General features: G+C 40.9%; 1 protein-coding gene across 2 annotated transcripts in view; it reads right to left on the bottom strand.

The window, feature by feature from the left end:
* Positions 1-26,021, bottom strand: part of ACOXL (acyl-CoA oxidase like) — an 804,481-nt gene that overhangs the window by 489,384 nt on the left and 289,076 nt on the right. For both annotated transcript variants that reach the window (XM_077283134.1, XM_077283133.1), the window contains exons 8-9: positions 11,644-11,716; positions 7,750-7,882 (exon numbers count right to left, since the gene is read on the bottom strand). In XM_077283134.1, coding sequence (XP_077139249.1) covers positions 7,750-7,882; positions 11,644-11,716 — 206 coding nt within the window. The remainder of the gene's footprint in view (positions 1-7,749; positions 7,883-11,643; positions 11,717-26,021) is intronic.

Here is a 26,021-nt window from a genome sequence, read left to right as displayed (position 1 = left end):
AGCGCAGTATTTTCTGCAGCATGTAATATAACATTCAATATCAGCAATGAAATAAAAAAAAGAGGCTTACCGCAGGGTCACCATCAGCCGCTCCGCCGGTGTGATGGCAAGCCTCATCCTTGTATCCTGTCTTCGGATGACATCCTCCAGTTTTGCAAGCAAAAAATCAAAATGTTCAATCCTCATCCGCACGTAGTTGTGGAATTTGTGTGGATTGTGCCGCAACTCCAGGTACAGAGTGGACTGGACACCCCGGGTCATCCGTAGTTGATTAATCGGATGAATCCACATTCGTCTTCGTCTCCGTTGCTGCAGAAGCATCCTACGCCTTTCCGCTGCCGCCTCCTTCTCCCGCACTATGATATCCAGGCGATTTGTCTCAAAGATAACGTCGGTAACCAAACTAGCAATCCTCCCAAGAACACCTTCCATCGCTGCCACAAAACTAAAACCCACAAAGATGGGCTGTAAATACAGTACTATATAGTTTTTCAAATTTTCCAGTAGCCAATCAAATTTTGGGAGCCTCCCCTTTTAAAAACGGATCCGTCGGAAAAACGGATACAACGGATGGTAAAACGGATACAACGTATGCAACGCATCCAGTATTTTCGACGGAAACGTTTAGCGGATTTGCGACGGATCCGTCGAAATGCTGGATGCGTGGCATACGTTTGTCACCGTTTTTCACTTTTTTGACGCATCCGTTTTTTCGGCCAAAAAACGGATTTGCGACGTAATGCAGTTAACGCTAGTGTGAAACTAGCCTAAAGAGTATTACGGCTACACTGAATTTAATGGTCAAAGGGAACCTGATACAATGTTTTTGTTACGCCATCTAAGAGCAGCATGATACATGGGAAGAGATCATGACTCCAGTGATGCATCGCCTACTGGGCTATTTGCTGAAGTTTGGCTAGAATCAATGTTTTCTCTGCTGCAGATCTACTGCTGAGAATGCTGAGCTCTGTATAACCCCGCCCACACCACTGATTGGCAGCCTTCTGTGTACACTGTGCATAGGCAAAAAGCTGCCAATCAGTGGTGGGGGCAGGGTTATACAGAGCTCATGAATATGGAGAACTACATGGCAGCAGGTTTACTAGTCCACTAGAGATAATCTCCTGCTGATTAAACAGAGATTTTACTGAAACTACAACAAGTAAGCCAGTGAAGACACAGCGCTGAAATCAGAGTCCCTGTCTCTATATTATGCTCGTCTCAGATTAGGTGGCAAAAACCTAATGACAGATTACCTTTAATTGGTTGAAGAGCAGAAAATCCCTTTTCTAAGGTGGAGTGATTATGCAGCCCCTGTTTATTCTCCTTAGATTCCATAATCAGTAATAATCAGAGCATCCTCACGGCTCCTTATTCGGAGAACAAACTGATCAACAACATCTGCAATCTGACGTGAGAACTTTTAGCACATACACTGTGTGCACAATTATTAGGCAAGTGAGTATAATGACCACGTGATCATTTTTATGCACATTTTCCAACTCAAACCTGTATAAACTTGAATGGTTATTGGTTTGAAGCAAATCACGTGATGTGCATTTGTGTGAGGCCATGTGATGACATCATCAAGCTGGGATTCCGAAGTCCTATGAGTGCCTGGCACAATGACATCACCACGCTGGAGGTCCATACCTTGCAGCTATTGAAAGGCGTACTCTCCAAGATTCGAGGTTAGGAGAATATGAGATGTTTTTATTTCTATAGTACTTGTGGGGGATAGTGTGGGGATTACTGTGGTGGGTTCATGCAGTGTAAACTGTGGGGACCATAATACAGTGTGGGTTTTACTGTGGTGGCATCATATAGTGTGGAGCCTACTGGATGGGCCATCTTTCAGGGTGTGGACTACACGGAGTGTACAATTCTTAGGCAAATGAGTATTTTGAACATACAGCATGTCTCCGAATCTCCAAGCAATAAATGTAGTATTTTTCTTCTGAAAAGGAGACATGGTCAAAATTTAAAAAAATCCAGTGCTTTCAGACCTCAAATAATGCAAAGAAAACAAGTTCATAAACATTTATAAACAAAAATACTCATGTTTTAACTAAGGAAGAGTAAAGAAATCAATATTTTGTGGAATAACCATGATTTTTAATCACAGTTTTCATGCGTCTTGGCATGCTTTCCACCAGTCTTTCACACTACTTCTGGCGCAAAAATGTAAGCAGTTTTTCTTTGTTTGATGGCTTGTGACTATCCATCATCCTCTTCATTGCATTCCAGAGGTTTTCAAAGGGGTTCAGGTCTGGAGATTGGGCTGGCCATGACAGGTTTTGATGTGGTGGTCTCTTTATTTTTGCCAGAGCTGTATAACTTTTATACAGTTTTTCCAACGCTGTATAAACTTGGATGAAGCAGATCAGGTGATTATTGTTTGTGTAATGAGGGACGATGTGACCTATGGATATCTACGATATACAGGAGGCTATGTGCGGGCTCCTACTGTATACAGGAGGCTATGTGCGGGCTCCTACTGTATACAGGAGGCTATGTGCGGGCTCCTACTGTATACAGGAGGCTATGTGCAGGCTTATACTGCATGTAGTAGGCTATATAGGGGCTCAATGTACATAGGAGGATATGTGGGGGCTCATACAGTATATAGAGAGCTATGTGGGACTTAAACTGTTTATAGGGAGCTATGTCAGGGCTCATACTGTATCTAGGTAGCTATATGGGGGCTCATACTGTACATAAGAGCTATGAGGGGGCCCATACTGTATGTAGGGCACGGTCTGTGGACTCATACTCTATGTACGCGGCATATTGCCTGAGCGCTATTATCCTTATTGCAGTACGGCTTGAGGTCTCCTTTTCTTGTCCTGATTGAAGGAATTCCCTGATAAAACCCTGAATGACCAAAAGAAAGAAGAATATATATGATAGTCCATATGTCTATAGAAAAGTGACTGAGGTATATGGATGTTTTGTGGCTTTAATTGCACTGTCACTTCACTGCCATTTATGATCTGAAGGGTTATTATTTGTTTGACAAAGACATCTTATATGTTTCTTCTCGCACTATGTTAGCTTTTTTTTTCTGGTCAGATTGTGAAATATATTGAAGATACCCCACAGCCGACTAGTATCAAACCGGTATATATTTATATATGTTCATTACATATTATCTGATCACCTTTTGAGGATGCCCGGTCAGTCAGTAGTGGTAGGGCTACATAGGGGCAGTCAACAAGGAGTGGAGGCGCCATACTGTTTCAAATTAGGGTGCCAACCTCCGCTATCAGAAAGGAAATTGAGAAGGGCATTTCTGCTCTTTTTTAAATCACCGTTTTTTGTGCAAATGTGTGTGCAATTATGTCTTTATGTATTGGCTTTTTAAACTAACTAAAAAAAAGAAAACTTAAGCTTTTTTTTGTTTTGGTTTACATGTACAGTGGGGAAAAAAGTATTTAGTCAGCCACAAATTGTGCAAGTTCTCACACTTAAAAACATGAGAGAGGCCTGTAATTGACATCATAGGTAGAACACAACTAAGAGTCAAAATGAGAAAACAAATCCAGAAAAGCACCTTGTATGATTTGGCAAGATTTATTTTGCAAATTATGGTGGAAAAATAAGTATTTGGTCATTAACAAAAGTTCATCTCAATATTTTGTTATATATCCTTTGTTGGCAATGACAGTGGTCAAACGTTTTCTGTAAGTCTTCACAAGGTTGGCACACAGTGTTGGTGGTATGTTGGCCCATTCCTCCATGCAGATCTCCTCTAGAGCAGTGATGTTTTTGGCCTGTCTGTGGGCAACACAGACTTTCAACTCCCTCCAAAGGTTTTCTATGGGTTTGAGATCTTGAGACTGGCTAGGCTACTCCAGGACCTTCATATGCTTCTTACGAAGCCACTCCTTCATTGCCCTGGCGGTGTGCTTGGGTTCATTATCATGCTGAAAGACCCATCCAGGTTTCATCTTCAACTCAAAATCTCATGATACATAGCCCTATTCATTTTTTCATGTACACGGATCAGTAGTCCTGGTCCCTTTGCAGAGAAACAGCCCCAAAGCATGATGTTGCCACCTCCATACTTCACAGTAGGTATGGTGTTCTTTGGATAGCAACTCAGCATTCTGTCTCCTCCAAATACAACAAGTTTTGTTTCTACAAAACAGATCAACTTTGGTTTCATCAGACCATATGACATTCTCCCAATACTCTTCTGGATAATCCAAATGCTCTCTAGCAAACTTCAGACGAGCCTTGACATGTACTGGCTTAAGCAAGGGGACAGGTCTGGCACTGCAGGATCCAAGTCCCTGGCTGCGTAGTGTGTTACTGATGGTAGCCTTTGTTACGGTGGTTCCAGCTCTATGCAGATCATTTACTAGGTCCCCGGTGTGGTTCTGGGATTTTTGCTCACTGTTCTTCTGATCATTTTGACCTAACAAGGTGAGATCTTGCGTGGAGCCCCAGATCTAGGGAGATTATCAGTGGTCATGTCTGTCTTCCATTTTCTTATTATTGCTCCCACAGTTGATTTCATCACACCAAGCTGCTTGCCTATTGCAGATTCAGACTTCCGAGCCTGGTGCAGGGCTACAATTTTGTTTCTGGAATCCTTTACAGCTCTTTGGTCTTCACCATAGTGGAGTTTGGAGTGTGACTGTTTGAGGTTGTGGACAGGTGTCTTTTATACTGGTATTAAGTTCAAACAGGTGCCATTACTACAGGTAATGAGTGGAGGACAGAGAAGCCTCTTAAAGAAGAACTTACAGGTCTGTGAGAGCCAGAAATCTTGCATGTTTTTAGGTGACCAAATACTTATTTTCCACCATATTTTGCAAAATAAATTTTGCAAAATCAGACTAGGTGATTTTCTGGATTTGTTTTCTCATTTTGACTCTCATAGTTGTGGTCTACATATGATTTCAGTTACAAGCCTCTCTCATCTTTTTAAGTGGGAGAACTTGCACAATTGGTGGCTGACTGAATACTTTTTTTCCCCCACTGTATAAGGGCCCCATAGGTTGATTGCTTTGGTTGTTGACTGAAGGGGCTCATATTGTATGTAAGGGGGCTATGTGGTGGGTCATTCTGTTTGTAGGTGGATGTCAGCACATTTATTTCTGCTCAATATTAAGTCATACAATTATTCATATTTTTTTTTATATATTATGTTAATATTGCACATAATTCATTTCCGCCAATTAGTTCGGCTTCCTCAATAGTCACGATCTGTCATGTGGCCCCTTGGGAAAATTAATCTCACATCCCTGCTCTATTTTGTATAGCGCTATGTTATTTATAGTGCTGCACATAAGGGAAAAGCTTGCGTTTTCCGTGTACGGATGTGCCCCTGAGCACTTGTGTGTTACTCACCTGACCTATAACATAATCTATCTGGGGTGGGGGCATGTGACATTTCACATGATACATAGAGTATCTGGGGGGCTCACAACTTCTAAACTGCCTGGGGGCCCTGGCTACTCTTAATCCACTCCTGGATCAGAGTGACTTTTCATAGACCAGATACGGGCAGAGACTTCCACTTTGACTCAGATATCAGCAAGGTGGAGGTGGTTTACTGCTGTGGGCTGGTATAATTAAAAATCAGCTAGTTGGACCATTTCGGGTTGAAGATGGACTCAAAATGAACAACCAACCTTATGTCAGTTTTTATAAGACACTTTCTTCAACCAGTGGCACAGGAAAAAGTCTGCATCTTTCAAAAAAGTCATGTCTTTTCTGCAGTAGAATGCTCTGTAAGGGTGTGGACAGTGATTGTCATGATCTTGCCCCTGAAGACAACAATCACGTTTTAGGTAATAGTGCTGCTGTATAGGGAATGTAAGTGTAATACCTAGAGTGAGTAATATGCATTCCAGCAAGAGTATAGGTAAGCATAAAATAAGATATAGAATAAGATTTAGGACATAAGAAAGAGTGTGATAGGTACTGAAATTGTAATATGCTAAGTGCATACTGTTAGAATAAAGTAGCTGAAAGGTTAGATCAGCCCAGCAACAGGCTGCAGGATCAGATACAGTGAATGTTTGGTCTAGATCAAAGTGGGAGGTGTTGGGACAAGTAAAAAGGAGACTGCTTCCTATTTCTAGAGGAGAGTTTGTTTGCTAAGTGACAAAGTGAAGTTCCAGGTGCAGTGGGCTGATAGCACGGGGAGAACATATTGTTCTTGACAGTATGAGGCTTATAAAGACTCTCTATAAACATTTCTGCAATGTCTGGAACCTACGGCTTGATACAGATGCTATGTATAGCACCTGAACCCCTTCCGTACAGTGGAAGATGGACGTGGAACTGTGTGAGGGAAAGGTATTGGATCTTGATTTTAATGCAAGACTGAATGGGAAATTCCTGGGGCTGATAGGATTAGTGGATGTAAGAATAGTTCAGGAAGAATGTAAAGTAAAGCGGAAAATGTACTGTATTAGTGAAACAATAAATGTAAAGTGCTGTGCACAATACTGTGTCATATTATCTGATGCACTTGAATTGTCCAGTAAACTTATGTGTTAAAATGAACCAGGTGTCCCTTAAAATGTGTGCAGCTGTTCCTGAATATGGAAAATTGAAGACAGCGGAGACATGTGGCCTACAAGTGAATGTAATGCACCCAAACGAGACAGCACACTGGGAAGGGGACACAATTTTACTACAAATGGCCAGGGAGTTCTGGAGAAGTAGCTCAACCATGACTACTGCCCTATGGCACCTTACAGCTCCATCACAGGTATCAAAGTCTCCACTGTTTGGCTAGCGAGGCCTTAAGGATTAAAGAATAATGACATGGCCCCTTCCTCAACTGACCTGAACCCTACTGAGAACATCTCTCTGAACAGCATCTGGGAAACGGTGTTTGGCATTTCCCAAAAAGGTGATCATCAACAGATTAAGAATCTGATAGACTCCATGAATGGAAGGCTTATCACTGTTATTGAAAAGAAAAATATACATTTTTTTTAAATGTCAGACATGTATTTTTGTACATTTTAAGTTGTTTGGTTATTATTGTCACTTTGAATGGGATGTCTGGTACTAAAACTAAAGTCCGTAGTCATTCTATGCAAGAACTATCTCGGCTCACTAGCACCCATATAAGTCTATGGGTGTGAGTGACAACGCACATCACTCAGATATCCCCCGAGTGCTGAGCGATATGGAGCGATATGCGTCGACTCCGGCAGCGGAGGAGATGGAAAAATGATTTCCTCCACCTCAACAGCTGTGCTCTGATCCTCTGTACGAGTGGATCGGAGCACAGTAGCATGACACTCAGCTCCCACTCGCAGCACAGAGCAGGAGCCGAAGGACATTAGCATCTCGCATCCGATGCCATATGCTAGTCTGGCTCCAGTCTTAGAATGAAATTGTATCATTTAAAGGGTTTGTCCTGTCTTAAACTACAAGTCTGCAGTGCTGGAGACGGGAGAAAGTGGTCATGTGACTGCAAGTATGTGATATCCATACTCCTGGCCACAGCCTCGTTCAGTACACTTGCCTTGAGGGAGGCCGTGCCCATCTAGTCAGAATGTTGCCCGGAGTATTGATATTCAATACTTGCGGTCACATGATAGCCCACTCCCGATGCCGATACCGGAGAATATTCACAGCACACAGTGCACGCAAGGTGAGGATCCACAAGTTTGCAGTTACCCAAACACCGGACAAGCCCTTTAATCGATATGTATATCTGAAATGATTTAGGTTATACTCTACAATAAGTTTAGAAGTAACCAATTAAACATATACCTTCATAGCTCCTAGAGACTGAAATATTAATGCTAATCTTGTTAGTGTGAGAGCAGCAAGCATTGCATTAAACCGGGCACTCTTGTTCTCAATTGGCGAGCTGTATTCGCCATTAGCCGAAACGGAGCCGAATCTAAAGAAAAATAAAACAAATTTTGCTGAAACAACTTTCATAGTGTCATGTTATACTGGCATACATAAGATATCCTTTTGGAAAGCAATCAACCGTGGGTATTCTTAGGCCTATTTATCAGTCTCTGAATGTATACAATAATGTTAATATTTACTGTTAAGTAGTGAAAAAGGTGAGAAATTTAAACCAAAAGTATTAGAATGTTAAAGAACTGTTCATTATTTAGTGATGAAAGCGGTTGTCCACTACTTTTACATTGATGGCTTCTCCTTAGGATAGGTTATCAATGTCTGATCGCCCAGGTTAGACCCCCAGCACCCCCCGCCGATTAGCTGTTCTTGGTGTTGGTGGCCTGAAGTACTCACTTGCTGAACTGCGCTGTCTACTTGTAGTGTCCAGGGCTTGGTACTGCATAGGAGGCAGATGTGCAGTAACAAGCCCCGGCCACTACAAGTAGACGGAGCACCTCGGCAAGTGAAAACTTCTGGACTGTAGCCGTTGCCGCAGACACAGATAACAGCTGATCGGTAAGGGTGCCGGGTGTCGGACCTCAGCCGATCAGACATTGATGACCTATCCTATGAAAAGGCCATCAATGGAAAAGTAGTGGACAACCTTTTTAAGCATAATTTAGATCAAACCATGTATTTAAGTAAATATTCTAATGTTTTCTACAAGCATAAATGGATTCAAATCAATGTTCTTTATTCCCAAAGTAAAGAAAAAATAAATATAAAAAGTGAGTACATGAAAAATAGCAGGTTAATATTTACATGTTTTTAAAGCTAAAAAAAAAAAAAGGAAAAAAAATGTCAAAAGGGATATCAGGGACTTTACAAAAAAAGTTCCTAACCACTAACAGGCAGGCAATTGCAACCTACCTGCTTGTTGTGCATGGCGTCATTCTTCCAAGGCACAGTGTGGTCACAGACCGTTCCAGGGAGGATTGAGAAGCCTCTGCTGAGGTCACGTCTTCAGAATGGAGCCTTCTTTTATGGTCAGCACTGTTAACGAGGCGGGACTTCTGAGGTCATTCTGATTGACAGCTGGATCCCTGCTGCCTAACTGGGGGAGCCGGCTGTCAATCAGAATGACCTCAGAAGTCACGCCCCGTTGCGTCAGCCGAATCCCCACCAGGAGTGGTGTCTGTAACCACTGTGTGCCGGGGAAGAGCGGCGCCAGGCACAACAAGCAGGTAAATTGTAATTACCTGCCTGTTAGCACTTAGATACATATTTTATTTTTTGTAAAGTTCCAGATACCCCCTTTAAATGCTGATGCACCAAAAGTTTTGAATATTTTTAGCATAAATGTGCTTAATTTCTTATCTAGTTTTATTATATAGCAAAGTCAAAAACATTTTGATGAGTTAAGGGTGTTGTCCACTACTAAGCGGTAGTGCACATCAGCTCCTATTCTTTTCAATAAGAACTGATGTGTTACCCAGTAATGGACACTAGATGGATCTACAATGTTCCTCTCTGTTCACATCCGGCCGTTGCTGGAGATGGTCACATTTGATCAGGGCAGGCTGGGCAGGTAGTATAGGAAGACACTATAACAGCTTTTAAAAAAGGGTTGGATGATTTCCTCAATACAACATTGTGGGTTATAGTTAAATTAGTGACAAAATGAACAATTGGTGGAGAAAGGTTGAAATTGATGGACTTAGGTCTTTTTTCAACCTATGTAACTAAGTAGCATATCAGCAAAGGAATGATGTATATACGAGCAGCAAAGTGAAGTCATGTGACCACAGTGGTAGTAGGAGGATCCAAGAAGTCAAGCCACCTCTGATGATAGTACTAGTAATGCACAGTACATCTAACACTTTGTATTTGTCACATTTTTATTCTTTATTCATACTCGGGGCGATAGTAGCACAGATATACTCTATGTTTGTCACATTCACATACATACATACAATGTAGCTGCCTTCTTCTCTTTCATGATCTGTGTACAATGAGAATGGGAACTAACACTGAGAAAAGGGTGAGCAGAGACAGCTGTCAGAACCAAAATCAGTAATCCTCTCTGATTTATATTTACAAAAGCACTCAGCTAGATAAAAAACTTACAGTATTTTTCGGACTATAAGAAGCACTTTTTTCCTCCCAAAATTTGGAAAAAAATGGGAGGTGCATCATAGTCTGGATGTACCTGCTGTGGCTGTAGCTGGGGAGGTGGGACAGCGGGTCACAGGAGGCAACAGCCGGCTGCTACGTCTAACCCCTGTGCCCACTGTTAAAGTGAAATGAATAATAACTGCTCCCTACGACAATAATCCCTCCCACCTTCATGCACTGAAGCCGATGCCAAGAGATGGGAAAGACTATGGGCGTGAGCAGCGGTGAATATTCATGTCTCTTTAATAGCAGGCACACTTAGCAGCAGCCGTCAGCTTCAAGAAGCGGATGGGCGATCATGTGTGCCCACAATTAAACAGAATGAATATTCACTGCTCTCCACGCCCATGGGAGTGGAGAGCAGTGAATATTTATTCTCTTTAGTAGCAGGCACAAGTGATTGCCCAGCAGCTACAGGATGCCGGTGGCTGCAGCCAACACTGTGCCCACTATTAATGAGTAATAAATATTCACTGTTCCTTATTCCTACAGTCCTGTGCGTGGGGAGCAGTGAGTATTCCAGCAGCTGTCCTTGGCAAGTAAGCAGCGCATGATGTCACTGCGCTGCTTACAAGTATAAATCAGCTGCTGGTATCAGAACACTACGCTGCAAGGGAGCGCAGGGAAGGTAAGTAGAATGGTTTGGGGTCTTTTTTATGTTTTTCTGATGGGGGCCATGCATACCAGGATGGGGATAAGGGGGCCATGCATAACTGTATAGGGATGAGGGGACCATGCAAAACAGGAAAATTATGCGGGAGCCATGCATACCAGAATGGGGATGATGGAACCATGTATAACAGGATGGGGATGAGGGGACCATGTATACCAGTATGAGGGGACCATGTATACCTGGATTGGGGACATATATATACCAGGATGGGAGATATTGGTACAAAATTTTCCACATTTTTTGCTTCATTTGTTTTCCTATTTTCCTCCTCTAAAACCTAGGTGCATCTTATGGTCAGTGCGTCTTTACAGTCCGAAAAAAATACAGTACATATATTCTGCAGTAGCAAAATGGAAGGAAATTTTTAACTAAGAATATTTCAAAAGTTGCATCATTTTGCATTTAGGAGTTAGAAACAATTCACAGAAGTGTACGTAGCCTTTAAGGCAGCAACTCAAAATTATTGTAGAAAAAGTAAGAGTAGTACTTGACATGATGGAGACAATAATTTTAAATTATAACATCAGTATCAATGTAGATTAATGAGCTATCAAAACTGAAGAAAAGAAAAGCACAGTTGGTCATAGAAACCAATCAGATTGCTTCTTTAAGTCTCAAAATGTCTTCTAAAACATAAGAAGGGAAGCTTAAAAGACTGCTATAGGCAACGGTTTCACTTTTCCTCTGCACCAGTAAACTTCCCCCACTGTCGAGAACGGGAAAGAAAACATGCATATTTTTAAGAGCTCACTGTTGACCGTTTCATAAGAAGTCAACCTACTACAGTACATCAGAATCAATTATTACAATGGTTTTAAAATTATATTGCTCAGCCAGGAAAAAAATCAAAACAAGGACAAAAAACGATTGCTTCAGGTTCAGGTTCATATCAACTCAAGATTATTTTGATATGTTCCCTAACCACAATTAACTTGAAATTAAATCGCTGTTGATATACTAACTTGTCCAGCAGGTTTTCTCTTGGGATCCGAACTTGATTGAATGACAGAATACCATTGTCTACACCATGAAGACCTTTCATCAGAAGAAAAGATAAAAAAGTCACTAAACAGAAAACAAAAGGCTCTTAAAGTGTAATTGTGGTTTACATTTTTTTATTCAATAAACTAATAGCATACATAAAACTAAGAGAGATTGTAATATATAAGTGAATTCTGCTATCTGATATATTAGAAAGATGCTTAATTTCATGTGTGCTATTGATTTATGAAATGAAAATTTAAATTATGGTTAATCTTTAACTTTGGAATGGACATTACAGATTAAAAAAAAAAAAAAAAAAAAAACAACACACAAATTAACCATCATTTAGAATTGTGCAATGTATTGACACCAGCAACATATTGTGGCTAAAACAAATTTAAAAAATATTAGACAAAGATAAAATGAGTAAATACAAAATCCAGTTTATAAATGAAGGTCTTTATTATTAAGAGAACAAGAAATCTATACCTATAGAGTGCTGTGTGAAAAAGTGATACCATAAACCTAATAACTGGTTGGGCTACCATTAGCAACCACAACTGCAATCAAGTGTTTGCGATAACTGGCAACGAGTCTTTTACAATGCTGTAGAGGCATTTTGGCCCACTCATCACAGAATTTTGTAATTCAGCCGCATTGGAGGGTTTCAGAGCATGAACCGCCTTTTTAACCCCTTAATCCCATATGACGTACTATCCCGTCAAGGTGACCTGGGACTTCATTCCCAGTGACGGGATAGTACGTCATATGCTATCGGCCGCGCTCTCGGGGGGAGCGCGGCCGGGTGTCAGCTGACTATCGCAGCTGACATCCGGCACTATGTGCCAGGAGCGGTCACGGACCGCCCCTGGCACAATAACCCCCGTCACACTGCGATCAAACATGATCGCAATGTTCCGGCAGTATAGGGAAGCATCGGGCAGGGAGGGGGCTCCCTGCTTGCTTCCCTGAGACCCCCGGAGCAACGCGATGTGATCGCGTTGCTCTGAGCAGGGCTGTGGAGTCAGTAAGCCACAGTTGCGACTCCATCTCCGACTCCTGGATTTTGTGAGGTTCCGACTCCGGCTCCGAATCTTTCATAAATGGCCAATTCGTAACAATAAATTTACTGTTGTAAAATATTAACATCGTGCTTATTCAGTTTCTCACCATCATATAAGTGATCAGACCACTTAGAGCAAAAACTATATTTATTAGAATACAATTAGAATATAGCAAAAAACTTTTATAAACTCTTGTAAGTAAATATGCAATAAACACGGTTATGCAGTTATTAAGAAGAAATCTATAAATTTGTCCTCAGAAAAAGTATTGCCTCTGTCAGATCCTCCTTCATGGATGCCCTCAAATCTGATCTAATTATTTTGAGAGCAGAGAACAACCTCTCTACACTAACTTGGGTTGGTGGCAAAGCAGTAACCACTCGGGCAACATCTCTGACAATGTCAGGATACAGAGGAATCGCTTGTTGCACTGTTATTTTTGATGAACGGTCAAATTTCTCAATTTCTTTTAGTGCACATGAAAAATTCTGCTGAAATGTACTGGCTGTGTTCTTTGATGGGGATGACTCTTCTTCTATGCGGGAACGCTTTGCACGGTCCTTGTGATCCAAATATTTTTCTAAATTAAATTCTTCATCAGTTGATGAGGGTGAAGATGTGGCAGGACGACCAAATTCTTCTTGTTCCTCCTGACTGTTCTGCAACCCTTTCATCCTTACTGCTATTTCAAACAGAGCTTCTTTTCCTTTAGTTAGATGTTGATCATCTAGAAGAATCCGATGCATTGGGTCTACATAAACAGCTGCCAAAAGAATGTTATTTTGTAATAGTAGCTCCTCTCTCCGTTTCATTGATGTAGCAATGCCACTTGCAATTAACCCTCCTCTTTGGGACAGGCGAAACATCAGGTTCTTCCACTCCTTTAAGAAAATACCTGGAGTTAAGTCCTCTGCTTGTAATTTTTTAGTCACTGTAAATGGGTGCTGTGGCAATTTTTCCAGCTCAGTCACCTGATTCCACTGACTTTCATTTAGCGTCAGTTGAGGTTTAGCCATGTCTACAAGAAAGGTTTTCAGTTCAACCAAGCGCTGAATCATTAAGTAAGTACTGCCCCATCGTGTGGCTTGATCAATAATTGCCCCTTTTCCAGCACGTCTCTTCAAAATTGAGTCAACTTTAGGGGTTCTGGCAACAGTAGCCAATTTTCTCACCATGCTAATCAGTGCAGCAGCATGTCCTTCTTGCAGACTGTCTCTTATAGCCAGCTGTAGCGTATGCACAACACAGCGCATGTGATGAATGAAAGAACGTATTGACACAGTTTCAACAAGATCATCTAAACTATCATGTTGCTGTTCATCTGAAGCAACTTCAGTTTGCTCCTCAGTTACAATACTGTGTTCCTCAATTTCAAACATTTCTGTGTCTGTGGACCCAGAATGTTCTTCTAGCTGCTGGTCACCATCATTACTCTCATTCATTAGCTTAAAAGTACTTATATTCGAAGCATTGTCAGTTACGACAGAAAGAACTTGCTCTTTTTTAAGTTCATAGTCTTGCAGTACCTTTTCAACCAAGACCTGGAGAAACGCACTGGTGTCATGAGCTTTGGTGTCTTTTACTGCCAATGTCTTGGTAACGATTTCATTTTCGTCACAAACAAATCGGACATTGATGGCAAAATAGTTCACTCTGACGTGTGCAGGCATCCATTTTAAGAAACAGAAAGCGTCCCTTGAGAGTTTTTTTTAAGTTCTTCCTTTTGTTTAAAAGCTTCTTTGGTTACTAATTTTCTAATTCTCTCTCTCTCTCTCTCTCTCCAGAGAAACACCAAGCTTGCGGGCCATTTCCCTATTCAGACACATAAAAGCTGGTCGTGAAAATAATGAAATAGGCACACTATCCTTTACAACAAGCTCTATGATCTGTTTTTTAAATGTATCTACTGTCATTGTCACAGTAACTTTGTCACTGACAAAATATCTTGCAACTGATGGCTGCAAAGTTCTCTGCTCCTTTGTTTGGCTGGAAGAGCTGGGCACTGGTTCATTGGTTTGGATGCAGTCTTTCTCATCCACTGCTTTCAGTACTTCTGGATGAAAGCGCTGTAAATATCTCTTTAGATTAGAAGCTCTGGTAGGAGCATTTTTATCTTTGCCTGAATATGCACTGATCTTGGCTTCACAGCATTTGTTTTCGTCTGGATCATTTGTCATACACCGACAGACATAATGTTTTCTATCTTGAGTGATGGTGAAATGTTCAAATACAGCTGATTTAATGTGACGCTTCTTTTACATTCTCAGGTTTTTAATTCTGCATTCACAATCCAAATGACAATTGTTTTTCCTAAAAACAATTGTACAAAATTATTGCCATGTCGTACAACTGATATAGTGGTCAGTAATACTGTTATGCCTCATGTACTCACAGTTAACTGATGCAAAGTTTGTTGAAAGGATAATACTTCTTACAGTCTTCCTCTTCTGAGTAGCAGCTGTGAGATGCTTGGAAGACGCACACCTAGTAAACATCTAGTCTAGAGGAGGAGCTTTACTACGAAGAATTTGCAACACATTTTCACTTTCAGTTTCATACATTGTAAGTAGGGGGGTTGGGGCACCATGAGGTTAACCAAGTAAAAGATTAGATAAGGGGAGTGGAGAACAGTGACACACAAGAAGTAAGAAATGTCTCTATATCCAGCAGAACTGCTTATCACTGTTGCTCATAGTTTGATAGAACATATAAATTTGAGTAACATTTATAAAATTCATATGAAAGTTCAATTATGAAATATTAATACATTTTTTTTAAAGCTGGAGTCGGAGTCGGTACATTTCTACCGATTACGACTACAACCAAAACTAACTCCAACTCCACGACTCCACAGCCCTGGCTCCGAGGGTCTCTTACCTCCTCCTCCCTGCAGCAGGCCCGGATCCAAAATGGCCGCGGCATCCGGGTCCTGCAGCGAGGTGGCTTCACATCGCCGATCTGACACAGTGCATAGCAAAGTGCACAGTACACTATAACATGATCCCCCCCCCCCCCCGGGGCAATGTTAAAGTGTAAAAAAAAAATCAAAAAAAAAAAATCCCCCCCCCCCCAAAAAAAAATATATTGTTCCTGTAAATACATTTCTTTATCTAAATAAAAAAACAATAAAAGTACACATATTTAGTATCGCTGCGTCCGTAACGACCCAACCTATAAAACTGTCCCACTAGTTAACCCTTTCAGTGAACACCGTAAAAAAAAAACACAAGGCAAAAAACAATGCTTTATGATCATACCGCCAAACAAAAAGTGGAATAACACGCGATCAAAAAGACAGATCTAAATAACCACGGTACCGCTGAAAATGTCTTCTTGGCCCGCAAAAAAACGAGCCGCCATACAGCGTCATCAAAGAAAAAATAAAAAAGTTATAGTCCTCAGAATAAAGCGATGCAAAATAATTATTTTTTCTATAAAATAGTTTATATCGTATAAAAGCGCCAAAACATAAAAAAATGATATAAATGAGGTATCACTGTAATCGTACTGACCCAAAGAATAAAACTGCTTTATCCATTTTACCAAACGCGTAATGGTATCAACGCCTCCCCCAAAAGAAATTCATGAATAGCTGGTTTTTGGTCATTCTGCCTCACAAAAATCGGAATAAAAAGCGATCAAAAAAATGTCACGTGCCTGAAAATGTTACCAATAAAAATGTCAACTCGTCCCGCAAAAAACAAAACCTCACATGACTCTGTGGACCAAAATATGGGAAAATTATAGCGCTCAAAATGTGGTAACGCAAAAAATATTTTTTGCAATAAAAAGCGTTTCAGTGTGTGACGGCTGCCAATCATAAAAATCCGCTAAAAAAACTGCTATAAAAGTAAATCAAACCCCCCCCTTCATCACCCCCTTAGTTAGCGAAAAATTAAAACATTTTAAAAAATTTATTTATTTCCATTTTCCCATTAGGGTTAGGGCTAGGGTTAGAGATAGGGCTAGGGTTAGGGCAAGGGTTAGGGCAAGGGTTAGGGCAAGGGTTGGGGCAAGGGTTAAGGCTACAGTTAGGGTTGGGGCTAAAGTTAGGGTTAGGATTACATTTACGGTTGGGAATAAGGTTGGGATTAGGGTTAGGGGTGTGTCAGGGTTAGGGGTGTGGTTAAGGTTACTGTTCGGATTAGGGTTAGGGATGTGTTTGGATTAGGGTTTCAGTTATAATTGGGGGGTTTCCACTGTTTAGGCACATCAGGGGCTCTCCAAACGGGACATGGCGTCCGATCTCAATTCCAGCCAATTCTGCGTTGAAAAAGTAAAACAGTGCTCCTTCCCTTCCGAGCTCTCCCGTGCACCCAAACAGGGGTTTACCCCACCATATGGGGTATTAGCGTACTAAGGACACATTGAACAACAACTTTTGGGGTCCAATTTCTCCTGTTACCCTTGGGAAAATACAAAACTGGGGGCTAAAAAGTAATTTTTGTGGAAAAAAGTTTTTTTATTTTCACGGCTCTGCGTTATAAACTGTAGTGAAACACTTGGGGGTTCAAAATTCTCACAACACATCTAGATAAGCTCCTTGGGGGGTCTAGTTTCCAATATGGGGTCACTTGTGGGGGGTTTCTACTGGTTAGGTACATTAGGGGCTCTGCAAACGCAATGTGACGACTGCAGACCAATCCATCTGTCTGCATTCCAAATTACGCTCCTTCCCTTCCGAGATCTGCCATGCGCTCAAACGGTGCTTACCCCCACATATGGGGTATCAGCGTACTCAGGACAAATTGGTCAACAACTTTTGGGGTCCAATTTCAACTGTTACCCTTGGAAAAATACAAAACTGGGGGCTAAAAAATTATTTTTGTGGAAAAAAAAAAATTATTTTCACGGTTCTGCGTTATAAACTGTAGTGAAACACTTGGGGTTCAAAGCTCTCAACACATCTAGATGAGTTCCTTAGGGGGTCTACTTTTCAAAATGGTGTCACTTGTGGGGGGTTTCAATGTTGAGGCACATCAGTGGCTCTCCAAATGCAACATGGCGTCCCATCTCAATTCCTGTCAATTTTGCATTGAAAAGTCAAATGGCGCTCCTTCGCTTCCGAGCTCTGCCATGCACCCAAACAGTGGTTTACCCCCACATATGGGGTATCGGCGTACTCAGGACAAATTGTACAATAACTTTTGGGGTCCATTTTCTCCTGTTACCCTTGGTAAAATAAAACAAATTGGAGCTGAAGTAAATTTTTTGTGAAAAAAAGTGAAATGTTCATTTTTATTTAAAATTCCCAAAATTCCTGTGAAATACCTGAAGGGTTAATAAACTTCTTGAATGTGGTTTTGAGCACCTTGAGGGGTGCAGTTTTTAGAATGGTATCACACTTGGGTATTTTCTATCATATAGACCCCTCAAAATGACTTCAAATGAGATGTGGTCCCTAAAAAAAAATGGTGTTGTAAAAATGAGAAATTGCTGGTCAACTTTTAACCCTTATAACTGCCTAACAAAAAAAAATTTGGGTTCCAAAATTGTGCTGATGTAAAGTAGACATGTGGGAAATGTTACTTATTAAGTATTTTGTGTGAAATATCTCTGTGATTTATTTGCATAAAAATTCAAAGTTGGAAAATTGCAAAATTTTCTAAATTTTCGCCTAATTTCTGCTTTTTCTGCAAATAAACGCAGGTAATATCAAAGAAATTTTACCACTATCATGAAGTACAATATGTCACGAGAAAATGTCAGAATCACCAAGATCCGTTGAAGCGTTCCAGAGTTATAACCTCATAAAAGGACAGTGGTCAGAATTGTAAAAATTGGCCCGGTCATTAACGTACAAACCACCCTCGGGGCTTAAGGGGTTAAGATCATACCAAAGCATCTCAATCGGATTAAGGACTAGATCACTCCAAAGTCTTAATGTTGTTTTTCTTAAGCCATTCAGAGGTGGACTTGCTGGTGCATTTTGGACCATTGTCCTGCTGAGTAGCCCAAGTGCACTTCAGCTTCAGGTCACAAACAGATGGCTGGACATTCTCCTTCAGGAATTTTTGACAGCAAAATTCATGGTTCCATTTAGAATAACAAGTCTTCAATAAACAGCCCCATACCATCACACTATCACCTACCATATTTTACAGTAGGTATGATGTTCCTTTTCTGAAATGCTGTGTTTCTTCTACACCAGATGTAATGGGACATACACGTTCCAAAAAGTTAAACTTTTGTCTCATCAGCCCACAGAGTATTCTCTCAAAAGTCTTGGGTTTTATCAAGATATTTCTGGCAAAACTGAGATGAGCTATTATGTTCTTATTGCTCAGCAGTGGTTTTCGTCTTGGAACTCTGTCATGGATGCCATTTTTGCCCAGTATCTTTCTTATGGTGGAATCATGAACACTGACCTTAGCTGAGGCCTGAAGTTCTGGAAGTTGTTGTGGGGTCTTTTGTGACCTCTTGGATGAGTCGTCGCTGCACTCTTAGGGTAATTTTGCTAGGCCGGCCACTCCTAAGAAGGTTTACCACTGTTCCATGTTTTCGGTATTTGTGGTTAATGACTATTACTGTGGTTCACTGGGGTCCCAAAGCTTGAGAAATGGATATATAACCTTTTCCAAACTGATAGATCTCAATTACTTTTCTCTCATTTGTTCCAGAATTTCTTTTGATAGCGGCATGATGTCTAGCTTTTGAGGTTCTTTTGGTCTACTTCACTCTGTCAGGCAGGTCCATTTTAACTGATTTCTTGTTTGAGAACAGGTGTGGCAGTAATCAGGCCCGCGTGTGGGTAGAGAATTTGAACTCGGCTTCCCAAAGATGTGATAAACTACAGTTAATTTATGTTTTCATTGGGGGGCTATCACTTATTCAAACAGGGCCCTGTAAGTTTGGATTTCTTTTTCCTTTAATAATAAAGAACTTAATTTAGAAACTGCATTTTGTGTTTACTTGTTATCTTTGTCAAATATTTCAATTTGTTTGGTAATTTGATACATTTAAGTGTGACAAATATGCAAAAGAATAAAAAATCAGGAAGGGGCAACAACTGTGTATAATAAATAACATTTACCACATGTCTACTTTACATCATTTTGTGTCAGGAACTAATGACTAGAGTCACGTGTAACAATAGAAATTGCACAATAAATTGCATGGTACATTTTTTTCCTGAGTACACCAAAACCCCATGAATGTAGGAAAACTACTGTTTGGGCGCATGGCAGAACTCGGAAAGTGAAAGGTAGCAGACACCGTGTTGTGATTGCGGATCCCCTGATGTGCCTAAACAATGGAAACTCCCAATAAGTAACCCCATTTTGGAAACTGCATCTCTCATGGAGCTTATCTAGCGGTATGTTGAATACCTTGAATCCACATGTGCTTCACAGAATTTTATAATGTTGAGTCGTGAAAAAGAAAAAATACCGTATATTTTTCCTACAAAAATGATGCTTTATGAGAGCAAAAATCCCAGTTGCATACTGAATGCAAGGGTGGTGAAACTAATAGTGGCCCACCCTATAGAGGACAACACCAACTCCAAAGAACATGAGATTAGTAGGAGAATAAGGATTAACAGGTGAATAAAATAAAAGTATATATTTTTTTATAATAAAAGCATTGATAAGAACGGGTAACAAGATAAAGGTGATGGAACACAAAGACAAACAGATATAACAGGGACACCCATCATATATAGAACAGAAATAGAACATTATCTGTGCTAAATAACAATGCACAGAAAGTGCGTGTACAGCAGGTACTATATACTGGTAAAGTCAGTCCCCAAGTATGAGCAGAGGAGGCAAAAGCCAAAGTGGAAATTAACCCATTTGTATAAGCAAGTAGTACCAGGGAGCAGAGCTTTCCAGAAGTGAAGAGGTGACCCTGAGCCGGATGGCAGGACACCAACTTACGTTTCGAGAGTTCCAGACACCGCTTTCTCAAGGGGAGCTTTAGCATCAAATTTTTCTTTTTCTCAAGGGTAGCATGAGAAAATGGACCATACAATATGTTGTGCAGTTTCTCCTGAGTACAACAATACCCTATATATGGCGAATTTGGGACTGCAGTTTTGGCTAGAATAGATTGTGGATGCCATGTCATATTTGAAAAGTCACATTTAACAAGCTAGACCTCTCAGTTAATTTATCTACGGGTGCAGTGATCATATTGACACCATGAGTTTGTCACAAAATGTTATATCATTGGGCAGTGAGGAAAAAATAATTTAATTGTTACCACAAATAACAATTCATATAATATATGAGATTCACTTTTTGTATTGAAGAACTGAAATAAATTAACTTTCTGATGATATTCTAATTTTATGAGAAGCACCTGTATATCAATCCCACACCCATTATCCAACTTATTGCATAAAAATTTAAATGTCTCTTTAACTAAAAAAACACATCATATTATTCTGTGTGGTTTGAATAATTTTTTAGAATGTAAATCACGGTAATGCACTTTTATAGATAAGTGAATGCTCCATGGGCCCATAGAGATCCGTGTCAAAAACAAGGACTGATAGGCTTCCTGGTCAGAAAGTAGCGAAACCTCTTACAATTCCAATAGTACTACTTTGTCATCATATTGCCAGTATATAAAGCTGGAGATTTGCTAAGCTAACCTTCAACATCATTCCGGTTTAATGTGTGCAAAAAATCTTGTTTAAAACACTTATTCTGACTTGTTTGATTGCAAAGCATGACATAGTGAAGGGGTGGAAGGGAAGTGAAAGTGTGGTCAAAATGCATCGCCGTGAACCAAACTTTTGCCAAAATATTGAAGTTAAGTAGGCCAAGCAATAGATATGAACAGTCTAAATATACACATCAGCTTGAGCCACTTTAATACATTTGTCCCATTTTAAGACTATCAGGTCCAAGTTTCCACCATCTAAACTTTCCCCAATATGTGTCAATTATCAAATATGTCTATGAAATGACAATCAATCACAGCTTATCTATAAGTTTTTGAAAGCAGTTTGAGAAACAGAAGCTACACTGTGATTGGCTGCATTGGGTAACACAAATTTCTAGACCGTTTTGATAAATGAGATCCATTAATTTCAAAGTAAACCTGTTTTAGCCTTCATTTTTGACAAATGTAAATCAACAAAAAAAATAAACAATTACAGTGAACAAATTCATATCTTATCGATTTTGCCTAGTGATTTTGGAGAAACAGCCCTAACGAGAAATAGATCCTAGATAACAGATGGTAGATTGTTGACATGTGTCTGAGAGAAAATATCTATCATGGTAACTTCTACTCATGAAAATCACGCACGTATGCTCAACACTAATTCATGAGCAAATTGTCTTTGGGACCCAAGGTGATGATACCATAATAGTTGTGGGAATTACTAACACCATCTGGCCGTCCTTGATAGCAAACCTCTTTAGGTCAGGTAAATATTTATGATATACATACGTTGCCAGTGCTCAGTTACATCTATGCTTCGATTAAAAAACAGTTATATTAAAAAGATTACAGTTAAAATATGTAAAGAAAAAACCCCACAACCCTCCCCCTGAAATACACTGCTCAAAAAAATAAAGGGAACACTTAAACAACAGAATATAACTCCAAGTAAATCAAACTTCTGTGAAATCAAACTGTCCACTTAGGAAGCAACACTGTTTCACAATCAATTTCACATGCTGTTGTGCAAATGGAATAGATAACAGATGGAAGTTATTGGCAATTATCAAGACACACTCAATAAAGGAGTGGTTCTGCAAGTGGGGACCACAGACCACATCTCAGTGCCAATGCTTTCTGGCTGATGTTTTGGTCACTTTTGAATGTTGGTTGTGCTTTCACACTCGTGGTAGCATGAGAAGGACTCTACAACCCACACAAGTGACTCAGGTAGTGCAGCTCATCCAGGATGGCACATCAATGTGAGCTATGGCAAGAAGGTTTGCTGTGTCTGTCAGCGTAGTGTCCAGAGGCTGGAGGTTCTACCAGGAGACAGGCCAGTACACTAGGAGGTGAGGAAGGGGCTGTAAGAGGGCAACAACCCAGCAGCAGGACCGCTACCTCAGCCTTTGTGCAAGAAGGAACAGGAGGAGCACTGCCAGAGCCCTGCAAAATGAACTCCACTGCCAGAGCCCTGCAAAATGAACTCCAGCAGGCCACAAATTTGCATGTGTCTGCACAAACAGTTAGAAATCGACTCCATGAGGATGGTCTGAGTGCCCGACGTCCACAGATGGGGGTGGTGCTCACAGCCAAACACCTTGTAGGACGCTTGGCATTTGCCACAGAACACAAGGATTGGCAAATTCACCACTGGCGCCCTGTGCTCTTCACATATGAAAGCAGGTTCACACTGAGCGCATGTGACAGACGTGACAGTCTGGACACACCGTGAAAAGCATTTTGCTGCCTGCAACATCCTTCAGCATGACCGATTTGGCAGTGGGTCAGTAATGTTGTGGGGTGGCATTTCTCTGGAGGGCCACACAGCCCTCCATGTGCTCGCCAGAGGTAGCCTGACTGCTATTAGGTACCGAGATGAGATCCTCAGACCCCTTGTGAGACCATATGCGGGTGCGGTTGGCCCTGGGTTCCTCCTAATGCAGGACAATGCCAGACCTCATGTGGCTGCAGTATGTCAGCAGTTCTTGCAAGATGAAGGCATTGAAGCTATGGACTGGCCCACCCGTTCACTAGACCTGAATCCAATTGAACACATCTGGGACATCATGTCTTGCACCATCCACCAACGTCAAAGTTGCACCACAGACTGTCCAGGAGTTGGCGGATGCTTTAGTCCAGGTCTGAGAGATCCCTCAGGAGACCATCTGCCGCCTCATCAAGAGCATGCCCAGATGTTGTAGTGAAGTCATACAGGCACATGGAGGCCACACACTACTGAGCATCATTTCCTTGTCTTGAGGCATTTCCACTGAAGTTGGATCAGCCTGTAACTTCATTTTCTACTTTGATTTTGAGCATCATTCCAACTACAGACCTCCATGGGATATTAGTTGTGATTTACGTTGATCATTTTTAGGTTTTATTGTTCTCAACACATTCCACTACATAAAGAATAAAGATTTACCACTGGAATATTTCATTCAGTGATATCTAGGATGTGGGATTTTAGTGTTCCCTTTATTTTTTAGAGCAGTGTATATTTCCCGCGTTTATCTTATTCTGTCTGAAATTACTAACCAAAGGGTTCTTCTGTGAAGGCCATAGATCCTATAAACTATTATTTTATGGAAAGGTGAGCTGCCGAGTTTGCTTTATCTCTGGCTTGCATAGAGAAATTTCTAGTTACAATTCTAAATAAAGTAGAGATTACAGATGGGCGAACGCAAACAGTGAAGTGTGGCGTCCGAACTAAACACCTACTGTTCAGGCACGGACACTGAACATGGACTTCACCAGGAAATAAGTGTTACTGTTCGGGTTCTGGCCCCAGAACTCCGGTGTTTTTCACACTGTCATGTGCATGATAGTGCCGCAAACACTGCTGTTGATCGGTGGTAAAATCATCACCGCCGGTCAGACAGCCACGGTTTTCATGCTGTCAAATGACAGCCTGAGCAAGCAGCTATGATTGGAGGTATAAAGTTTACCTCCTGTCATTGTTGTCAGCTGATGGGACTACTTCTCCCATCAGCCGACGTCTGGTGCCACTAATAACAGTGAGAGCAGGTGGCGGCTGATGGGAGTATTCATCATCTGGCTCCTGCACTGTAAATACATAATAAAAAATTGTAATTAAAAAAAAACAGCAAGGGTTCAGCTGTAGTTTTTCCAGACAAAACTCACAGCAGGGGGCTGCAACCACGCATCTGTAAGGTTTAGTAAAGCTGGTTATCAAGAATAGAGGGGTCCCCAAACTGTATATTTTAATTTATTATATAAATAATTTAAAAGAAATGGTTTGGGGTCCCCCCATTTTTGACAACCAACCAAGCTAAAGCAGACAGCTGGGGACCGGTATTCTCAGGCTGGTAAGGGGCCATGGATATTGCCCCCCTCAACCTAAAAAAAGCAGCCTGCAGCCATCCAGAAAAGGCACATCTATTAGATGCGCCAATTCTGGCACTTTGCCCAGCTCTTCCCACTTGCCCTGTAGCGATGGCAAGTGGGGTTAATATTTGTGTCTATAAGACACCTATCCATTACTAATCCTATAGTTATATGGCAAATAAAGACACAGCCAGAATAAAGTATTTTATTTTAAACAAAACACTTTTCTATTTTAAGTTAAAAATAACAAACCCAGTTATACTCACCTTAGACCTAATTCTACTGAAGCCCTCTTCTCCTGTAATAAAAAAACAAACAAAAAAAAACAGTAATATCCCTCATCTGTCTGTCGTTCTGTCCCACACCGTAATCCATGTCTGGGGAATAAACAGTATTCAAGATGCTAAGATGTGACTGTCCAGGATGAGAATACTGGTGAATGAGCGGCTGCGACCAAAGCATCAGTGACTAGCGGTAACGTTATCGAGGTTACTGCCCATCACGGAGAATGCATTTCCACCTGAACTGAACCAAGTTAACCTCGGTGAGATCCCCGCTAGCACCATGAGAATTCATTGCAGTGAAATTCTCCCTTCTAGAGGAAGTAGGAAGAGCTGGGCAAATTGCCAGAATTGGCACATCTAATAGATGCGTCTTTTCTGGGCAGCTGCGGCCTGCTATTTTTAGGCTTGGGGGGCCCCCTACCAGCCTGAAAATACCAGCCCCCAGAAGTTTGCTTTAGCTTGGCTGGTTGTCAAAACGGGATAAATTTATGTCCTGCATTTTTGTTTGCTAGGTTTATTCTCTGCATAGATAAAATGCTTAAAAATGTATTAGCTAAAATAATTATGACTGAAACAGGACCTCCCTTAAGATGAAGCCTGGCTTTTTTAATTTGAATAAATGTAAGTCCTGCATTCTAGTTTGTTACGTTGTGTCTGCTTAGTTATACTATAGGTTCTGTATGCTGAGAAACGCTCACATTAATAAAGCAGTTGTCCGTTAAAAAACAATAAGTCTGCAGTCACTTTGAGTTATGAATCCCCCCAGCGCACAAGTGTATGGTGTGAGGCTGTTCCCACTGGCTAAAAATATGTATAACGCATACATACCCTCCGGCCCTGGCTCAGAAATGGGAGAATCCCCACAGCACAGAGTGACTGCAGACGTATCAATTTGGACCAGACAACCCCTTTAATACAACAAGACAAGAAGGCTCAATGTCCTGACCGTTCCCTAATCCTTATTACACAGTCTTGCACACAAAATGTATTCACTTTTACTTAAGATATGTCTAACATGGCTAGCACTGCTATGAGAGGATG

This window comes from Ranitomeya variabilis, chromosome 2, assembly GCF_051348905.1.
Source record: "Ranitomeya variabilis isolate aRanVar5 chromosome 2, aRanVar5.hap1, whole genome shotgun sequence".
NCBI classification, from domain to species: Eukaryota; Metazoa; Chordata; class Amphibia; order Anura; family Dendrobatidae; genus Ranitomeya; species Ranitomeya variabilis.
This window is presented reverse-complemented; position numbering and strand designations above follow the sequence as displayed.